Genomic DNA, 8,951 nt, shown 5'->3' with positions numbered 1-8,951 from the left:
ATAAAGAATTAAATTATTCCTCATATATATCAGTCTTTATTTATTTTATACTTATCAAGCACTCAAATTTTTTTTTTTTTTTTTATCTTAAGTGAATATTCTCACCACAAAATTGAAAGTGAAATACTTACCAAGCACTCAATTTTGCAACACAACAATAGCAAACTGGGCTGGCCACAAACCATAATACTCCTAAACTGAGATGATCTCATATTGAACATTTTAGTCCAGGACACCTTTTAATAAAGAAAGGAATGGGTAACATCTAGTTTGAAAGTTGGTTGTTAAATGTAATTACGTCCAATTATAATATCTTACATTTATAATATCAATAATATCAATCCATATTGTAATGTAATCACGTTCAAGGGCATTGTTATAGTAACGTTAGTAGTGTTATGCAATTACGTCCAAGTATAATATCATATTGAATATAACCACCAACCTTGTATAATAATAATAATGTCACACTACATTATTTAACTATAGTCATATTACACTGTAAAGGTAGGATATCATACTTGGACATAATTGTATTACACTACTAACATTCAAATTGAATAGCACCGACACCCATTTGTATTAAAGTGTGCCATAGAATTTCTCTTTTCAAATCCAAATAGAGTATTTCATTTATTTTACTTGGAAATGGATGCACTCCAAACTTTTTATAAAAAAAATTACTTTTATGTAGGATGTATGATTAGATTTTTAAGTGTCAGTAATAGTTCATGTATATTAATGCAGATGAGCTTAAGAGCTACTCAGTTAGTAACTTAATAAGACACTAATCACTCATTTAGCTCCACTCTACAATATTTTTCATAATTTGAATCAATCATTTTGTTGCTTAAAGATCATTCATGCAAAAAATTAATGAAATTGGAAGTCGCTTAGTAATCTTACTATGATCTGATAAATAAATGAATGCACTATTAACAATAAACAATGAAATATTCGCAAAAAATAATTAAAGTGCTAATCGGTTTTCGAATTGGGTAAATTTTTACAAGGCTAATTTATAAATAATTATCAAGCAAATGAACGGTTCAGATTATGAATTTACGTTATAAGGTAAGCCTTAATACAAGTTTATATTTGATATTTTTTATAAAAATGTTATTTTTGTCATCTATTTGTACTATCTTTCTAATAAAAATGAGACAAAAATGTGTCGATAAAGCTTACATCTGTTAGAAAGATGATACAAATGACGATATACGCACACACTCTGTTTTTTAACGTTTTAATTTCAATTTTAATATCAAATTCAACGATCAGCGACCGTCGATAAAATCATGAGATAGGAGTAACCAGTAATATCGTTCGATATACCTGGTTCTCCCTGTTTTTCCGTTGCAGAGTGAACCTTCCTACTCCAATTTTGCTTGGCCGGGATTTGTGTCAGCAACGCAATCCATTTGGTATATCAATTCCATCCCTTTTTCATCCTTATCCAAAATCCACAATCTTTAATCCAATACATCGCCATATCTATCAACCAATTTCCGTTTCACTCGTCACCTTCCAGTTTTCGTGAACCTGAATTCAGAGCAGAATCCATCAGACTTTGTTTTGCTTGCTCCAATGGCAGATTACTCTCTCCCGAAGGACTCTTATTTTCTTGGATTTGACAGTTCTACGCAGTAAATTACCAATCCCTCACTTTTTCTCCCTGCAATTTCATATCTTTCTTTGATCACAAAATCCCAATTACCCACATCATAAATTCATGGTTTTGCTTGGTTATGGATGTGGGTTCCCATTGTTTTACTGCATTCCATGATCCATCCACAATGAAGTTAATTAGTATTATCTGTAATCTGAATTGGGTAAAACTTGATCTGTACTTGTTAATGGTTGTGGGTTCTCATTGTTTCTGTGAAGTTAAAAGTTTCTTATGGGACTGTGATTCTCTGATTGCTCTGTAATCTGAATTGGTAAAACTTGATTTTACTTTTGTTAATTTATATTGGTTTCTACTTCAAGGTCTCTGAAGGCAACTGTGCTAGACGCCAATCTCAACATTGTGACTACTGAGCTTGTCCAATTTGACACTGATTTGCCCCATTACGAAACCAAAGATGGAGTTTACCGAGACCCTTCGGTTAATGGTAGAATTGTCTCACCCACCTTGATGTGGGTTGAAGCTCTAGATCTCGTGCTTGGTAAACTTGCCAGTGCAAATTTGGATTTTGGGAAAATTGCTGCTGTTTCCGGCAGTGGACAGCAGCATGGCAGTGTCTATTGGAAGAATGGTAGTTCTTCAATATTGTCATCATTGGACCCTAAGAAGCCATTGGTGGATCAGTTTAGTGGAGCCTTTTCGGTCAATGAATCCCCAGTATGGATGGACAGCAGCACCACAGGCCAGTGTAGAGAGTTAGAGAAGGCTGCTGGTGGAGCGTTAGAGTTATCCCAACTTACAGGGTCACGAGGTTATGAAAGATTCACAGGCCCACAGATTAGGAAGATATTCGAGACACATCCTGAAGCTTACAAAAACACTGAGAGGATATCCCTTGTTAGTTCGTTTATGGCGTCTCTTCTGATAGGGAAATATGCTTGCATTGATGAATCTGACGGTGCAGGGATGAACTTGATGGATATAAAGAAAAGGGCCTGGTCTAATATACTTTTAGAGGTTTGTCATGTTTTAAGTTGCTTCACTACTTCTTGGAGTGGTGTCTCAGTATCTCGTAATAAGTTTACTGTTTCCTTTTTGATTAATTTTCTTTGTGCTTCATGTTTTTTGAAGGCCACTGCCCCTGGTCTGGAGGAAAAGCTTGGAATGATAGCTCCTGCCCATTCTGTTGCTGGCCACATTGCTCCCTATTTTATTGACAGGTCATTGGCAGTTAATTTCGACTTCATATTTTGGTGTTTTGGAGGGGCTAAAAAGCGTTTGTGATGGTTTTTCAGAAGCATATTGTTTTTCAATCTACTCTTGTAGCATTCTCTTGATATTTGATTGTCTTATGCTGAATTAGAATTTTCATCCATTATTTATTGTGATGCATTTAGTTTACATGAGAACAAAATAAACTACGTGCACCTCAAAAGAAAAAATGGTAATATAACCCAGAATTATGGTGAACTAATTAAATAAAATAGCAAATCAAATGGACCAATGGGATGTTATTTTTGAGAAATAAAATGCACCCCTGAAACCAGGACACAGCCCTTTTTGATAAGCACTTTTGTTTAGGGTTTATGGTTTAGGGATTTACATGGTAATTGAAAGGCTAAAACCTGCATACTACGGTTTCTTCCTTTTCAAAATGAACTTAATCTATAATATCCAAGTTCTAATTATCAAAAAGGAAAAAACGACTATGATATTACAAAAGAAATACAAAACCTGTTTAACTGTTCAAATAATAAGCCTGAAAATGTGGATGATTGTGGAAGTTTGACATTATAAATTGTTCGCATTGAACGGAGTTATGCTAGCATGGTCATGATTTTAGTCTGCAGTCTTTGTAGTTTCATGTATACTTTCTGTCTGAAAATATTTCCGTAACAGATAAGAAATTTCAAATCTCTTTCCAGATTTCGCTTCAACAAGAATTGTTTGGTTATTCTCTGGTCAGGAGACAACCCCAACAGTGTGGCAGGTGCCTGATTTTCTAATTGTTTGGATATTCTTGTGTTCCTAATATCTGTAAATTTCCAATGAACTGGTGAAATCTCTTTGACTCCTCATAGTTCTGCTGTTGGTTGTTATAGTTTAACCTTTCATATTCGGAAGGCTATCATATGATTTAGATTTTACTTTTTTAACTTATCAAATGTAAGCGTTTTGGACGTGCAGGTTTAACACTAAGTACCCCAGGGGATCTAGCAATCAGTCTTGGCACAAGTGACACTGTAAGTTAAAATTAAATTCTTAGGATCTTTGTGATATGGTGATACCATTTCTATTTTCTGCTATCTTTTCCAATTAACTGGATGGGGAGAGGAGAGAAATGAGAGTCAAAACATGTGAGAAAGAAAAGGAAAACAGATGAGTTCTAAAAAAATAGAAAATGATATTTGGGGCTCCTTTGTGTTAAGTTTCGATATTAGCTTCTAATTTTAACTTTTTAGCTAAGATGGAGAAGAATATGGGAGAAACGAAGGAAAAGGAGGCGGAAGGAAAAACTAATTAAAATTTGAGAAGAACATATGGCAATAAGAAGAGAGAAATAAGGGAAAATGTATGAAACAAAAAATGAACTATTTAAATTGCTTTTACTAAATCGTTTTCAGTTTTCATAGTGTGTGGCATTTTAATGTATTTTCTCCTCCCTCTTAGCCTCTTATCATCTTTCCCCATATACCGTGTCTGTCTTCTATCTCTCATACTCCTCTCTCCATTTAAATAAGTTCAAAATTAGAATGTTACCTAGCTGGAGCTTAGTTGTGTAACCAATTAAAATGCTAACGAGGTATCACAAATTGTTATAATAGTGAATGCTGCACGAGTCATTATCACAATCAATGGTTTCTTCTACATAATCTACTATTGAAGTAGCTCTTTCTCTGGATTCTCACTTATATCTTGTGTTCTCCTTTACTTGTATCTGTTGCTTAGCTCATTGGGATTACTGATGATCTTCAACCTAGCTTGGAAGGACATGTTTTCCCTAACCCTGTTGACACAAAAGGGTACATGGTTATGTTGTGTTACAAGAATGGGTCGCTAACTCGTGAAGGTACAATTGTGCGCTGACACATTTTTATGGGTTCTAATTGGGATATTTTTCTAGTTTCCTAGTATGACCACAATCTTGATCTTAGATATTCGCAACCGCTACACGGAAAGCAGCTGGGATAGATTCACCCAAGAGCTTTTGAATACATTACCTCTGAACGGTTAGCATATGTCTTGTCTAAACTACTTTCTTTTTGGAATTATTGTTGTCTTTTCTTTATTTCATATTCTGGTTTCTGCTAAAGGTGGAAAGCTGGGTTTCTACTACAAGGAGCATGAGATTCTTCCCCCACTTCCAGGTTAGATTTTTTTTCTTATTTAATTTCTCCATTTATACTCGTAATCTCTTTCTGACTGACTCTTTGAGGGTTGTCCATATTTCGTAGTTGAATTGCCTTCATTTCCGGTTTGGTTCTTAATCAACAATACTTGTTAATCTTTTCCAGCCGAATGGTAATTGGAGAAAAGCATAGTTTATCTATATGGTTGTTTCTGCTCTATTTATTCTAATTTCTGCAGTGCCTGGATATCCAACTGCCTTTCAACTGCGTAATTCTATAATTTAATCATAGAAGTAAGCAGCAAATGATAAACTCTAACTTTTATGGTCTTAGTTGGTTTCCATCGCTACGTTCTTGAAAATTTCAATGGTGAAACTTTGGAGGGCGTGAATGAACGTGAAGTAGAAAAGGAGTTTGACAGTGCTTCTGAGGTTTGTACGTTTTAAATGGAAATTGTTCACATGGGTGGAGGACACCCTGCACGAACTCTCCCTGAGAAAGGTGAATTTACAAATTTTGTAGGTTCGGGCTGTAATAGAGGGCCAGTTTGTGTCAATGCGAGGTCATGCAGAAAGATTTGGAATGCCTTCTCCTCCAAAACGATTAATAGCCACTGGGGGTGCGTCTGTAAATCGCCCGATCCTGGGCATCGCAGCTTGTGTTTTTGGGTGTGAGGTTTACACAGTCCAAAGGCCCGGTAAGTATTTCGCCAAATATATGCATTATGCGTAAGATTATACAAGTTTTGTCTGTCAAATCAAATGGGTGCACCTTTTCTATGTCCTTGTTTCACAAGTTTTAACGTTTGCTCGATCGAGAGACCGCAACTCATCATTTCTTTTCATTCTCTAACCTTTTTACAGATTCAGCTTCTCTAGGAGCTGCCTTGAGGGCTGCACATGGTTCGCTGTGCAACAACAAAGGCAGTTTTGTGCCCTTCAAATGCCTCTATGAGCACAAATCCGAGAACACATCCCTCAAGAGCAAACTGGCAGCGATTCCCGACATACATCTAGTTCCGAAGTATGGGTTGATCGCAAAGAAGAGACTCCAAATAGAGAACCGCCTAGTCCAAAAATTTGGACGTCTCTGAGATATCATCTGGCATTGTTTATAGTCCAATGCTGGGATGGAATGCTTCGAATTGCATTATGTAAAGAACCGAAAATTCTAATCGTTTCATAATTTTGATGTTGGCGATTGAAACTCGGCCAAAACCTTTGCCCCGCAATGTGAATAAATATCCAGGTCTGGTTTGAGATCGATTTCGGTTTTTCATATGTGAATAATATTCTGAGTTAAGATTGTAAGAAACATCCAGCAAGAAATATAAGATAGATTGCATACTGACTTAGAAATGTATAGTGTGCTATGAAGATGCATAGCTACACCACCCACAAACAACATTCAGTTCATAACATTCGAAACGAAACTTAGCAAATGCGAAAACAGGTAAAAACCATGAGGTTGGGAATCAGTAGTCGTCTCCCTCATCACCATCATCTCCCTCGGCAGACTCAGCGCCAACCTCCTCGTAATCCTTCTCCAGAGCAGCAAGATCCTCACGAGCCTCAGAGAACTCTCCTTCCTCCATGCCCTCACCCACGTACCAATGCACGAAAGCGCGCTTGGCGTACATCAGATCAAACTTGTGATCAATGCGAGAGAACACCTCAGCAACACTGGTGGAGTTGGAGATCATGCAAACAGCCCTCTGCACCTTGGCAAGGTCACCGCCCGGAACAACAGTTGGTGGCTGGTAATTGATACCACACTTGAACCCAGTAGGGCACCAATCGACAAACTGGATTGTCCTCTTGGTCTTGATGGTGGCCACAGCGGCATTCACGTCCTTGGGAACGACATCACCTCGGTACATCAAGCAGCAGGCCATGTACTTTCCATGGCGGGGATCGCACTTGGCCATCATGGAAGCAGGCTCGAATGCACTGTTGGTGATCTCAGCCACCGAAAGCTGCTCATGGTACGCCTTCTCGGCGGAGATTACCGGAGCATAAGAGGAAAGCATGAAATGGATCCTGGGGTATGGAACCAAGTTAGTCTGGAACTCAGTCACATCCACATTCAGAGCTCCGTCGAACCTCAGCGAGGCTGTCAGCGAAGAAATGACCTGAAAACCCACAAAACAATCAACAGCCCATCAGCCATCAAATCGTAACCAATCAGAATCAGTGGTTATGCACATAAGGTGTTCGATGAAATACCTGAGAGACGAGGCGATTCAGATTGGTGTAGGTGGGACGCTCGATATCGAGGGACCGACGGCAGATGTCGTAGATGGCTTCATTGTCAAGCAACACAGACACATCAGTGTGCTCCAGCAGAGAATGGGTTGAGAGAACACTGTTGTAAGGCTCCACAACAGATGTAGAAACCTGGGGAGAAGGGTACACAGTGAATCCCAGCTTGGATTTCTTTCCGTAATCAACCGAAAGCCGCTCCAGAAGCAACGACCCGAGACCCGATCCGGTACCGCCACCGACGGCATTGAAGACCAAGAACCCTTGGAGCCCGGTGCAGTTGTCAGCGAGCTTCCTAATGCGGTCGAGGCAGAGATCTACGATCTCTTTGCCGATGGTGTAGTGACCACGGGCGAAGTTGTTGGCGGCGTCTTCCTTGCCGGAAATGAGCTGCTCAGGGTGGAAGAGCTGGCGGTAGGTGCCGGTGCGGACCTCGTCGATGACGGTGGGCTCCAGATCGACGAAGATGGCGCGAGGGACGTGCTTGCCGGCACCGGTCTCGGAGAAGAAGGTGTTGAAGGCGTCGTCACCGCGGCCGACGGTCTTGTCGCTAGGCATCTGGCCATCGGGGCCAATGCCGTGCTCGAGGCAGTAGAGCTCCCAGCAGGCGTTGCCAACTTGGATTCCGGCTTGCCCGATGTGGATTGAAATGCACTCTCTCATTTTGGCGGGAGGTGAGGGAGAGGGTTAGGGTTCCAACTGCAAGGAGGCAGGAGAAGGAGGAGGAGGGAGGGACGGCGTTTACCAAGACGCCTCAGACGAGTGGTGGTGGGATTGGACTGGATTCGATTGAATTGGAAAAGGAGGGAGGTCTAGGTCTGGATTATAAGGGGGGGAAATGTAACCGGGGTTAAATGTTGACCGCGGAGTCGGGTTAAAATGAGGGTTTGCCAGCTCTGAGAGGAGAGAGGTGAACCGTTGGACACCCTGGCTGCACCTTAACTACCAGACCGTTTGAATTTTCAGACGTAGATATTTTCACCAATAAAATTTCAAATTTAGATCTGGCCAAAAAAAGAAAAAGGTATTTTCAAGGAAATAGATTCCTCCCAGTAAATTAGTGGTGGGCAAGTGGGTGGTGTCAGTTTAGATTGTTTTTTGGGGAATTGGATCCTCTCAAAGACAAACATTCAGGATCCTCGCGATCAGGATTAGTGAGCCATTGTATTTTATCAAACGATTACAATAATTATAATTTTTAGAGGATTTTTTATTTGTAGCGGTTAGATAAAAATTCAATGGTCCATTAACACTGGTCAGCAAGATCCCAAGGGACTGCCTCAGATCCAATTCTATCTTTTGGTTCCATCGTGATGCACTGGACCCTGTAAAAACTAATTCCATTTATTTTTGCAATGCTCTAGAGAATTTCAATTTAGTTTTATTTTGTCTTAAAAAATTTAACACTTAATACTTCGATTTAGTGATATTTCTCTTTACTTGTAAATTATAGGTTTTAGGTTCAATTCTTGTTAAAGGCGAATTTGAACTACATTATTGTTAGCCATTGTGAAGCTAATATCACCTCATCTCTATAGATGATATCGTTTGTTCAAAAAAAAAAAAAAAAAACTCTAATCATTGCCAAGGAGGGCTTAGGAGCCTTATAATGGACTAATAATAATATAGTTCAAATTCGCTTTTGGCGAGAATCGAATCTAAAATTTCTCACTTATATGTGGCGTCATTTTTTGTAAGTTATGTCAATGAATT

The 8,951-nt window shown here is 39.1% G+C and overlaps 2 protein-coding genes across 3 annotated transcripts; one reads left to right on the top strand and one right to left on the bottom strand.

Moving 5' to 3' along the window:
• Positions 1–1,377: 1,377 nt before the first annotated feature.
• On the top strand, positions 1,378–6,242 carry LOC103947966 (xylulose kinase 2). The gene is made up of 11 exons (XM_009358957.3): positions 1,378–1,646; positions 1,990–2,644; positions 2,759–2,847; positions 3,553–3,617; positions 3,815–3,870; positions 4,577–4,697; positions 4,783–4,857; positions 4,942–4,995; positions 5,311–5,408; positions 5,500–5,674; positions 5,841–6,242. The coding sequence occupies exons 1-11, from the start codon at positions 1,588–1,590 to the stop codon at positions 6,068–6,070; spliced, it is 1,677 nt and encodes a 558-aa protein (XP_009357232.2). The 5' UTR covers positions 1,378–1,587; the 3' UTR covers positions 6,071–6,242.
• A 55-nt stretch (positions 6,243–6,297) lies between these two features.
• LOC103947965 (tubulin alpha chain-like) lies at positions 6,298–8,041 on the bottom strand. Of its 2 annotated transcripts, XM_048583181.1 has the most exons (3): positions 7,203–8,041; positions 6,648–7,108; positions 6,298–6,565 (listed from the first exon to the last, which is right to left on the bottom strand). In XM_048583181.1, the coding sequence occupies exons 1-3, from the start codon at positions 7,899–7,901 to the stop codon at positions 6,385–6,387; spliced, it is 1,341 nt and encodes a 446-aa protein (XP_048439138.1). In that variant the 5' UTR covers positions 7,902–8,041; the 3' UTR covers positions 6,298–6,384. The 2 variants fall into 2 exon arrangements, with proteins under 2 accessions (XP_048439138.1, XP_009357230.1); XM_009358955.3 differs by having other exon boundaries at positions 6,298–7,108; positions 7,203–8,040.
• Between the last annotated feature and the right edge of the window lie 910 nt (positions 8,042–8,951).

Source organism: the organism of the source record quoted next, unplaced genomic scaffold, assembly GCF_019419815.1.
Source record: "Pyrus x bretschneideri cultivar Hongxiangsu unplaced genomic scaffold, Pyrus_bretschneideri_v1 Contig2, whole genome shotgun sequence".
Classification (NCBI taxonomy): Eukaryota; Viridiplantae; Streptophyta; class Magnoliopsida; order Rosales; family Rosaceae; genus Pyrus; species Pyrus x bretschneideri.
The sequence above is the reverse complement of the archived record's forward strand: the minus strand, read 5'-3'. Positions and strand labels throughout refer to the sequence as shown.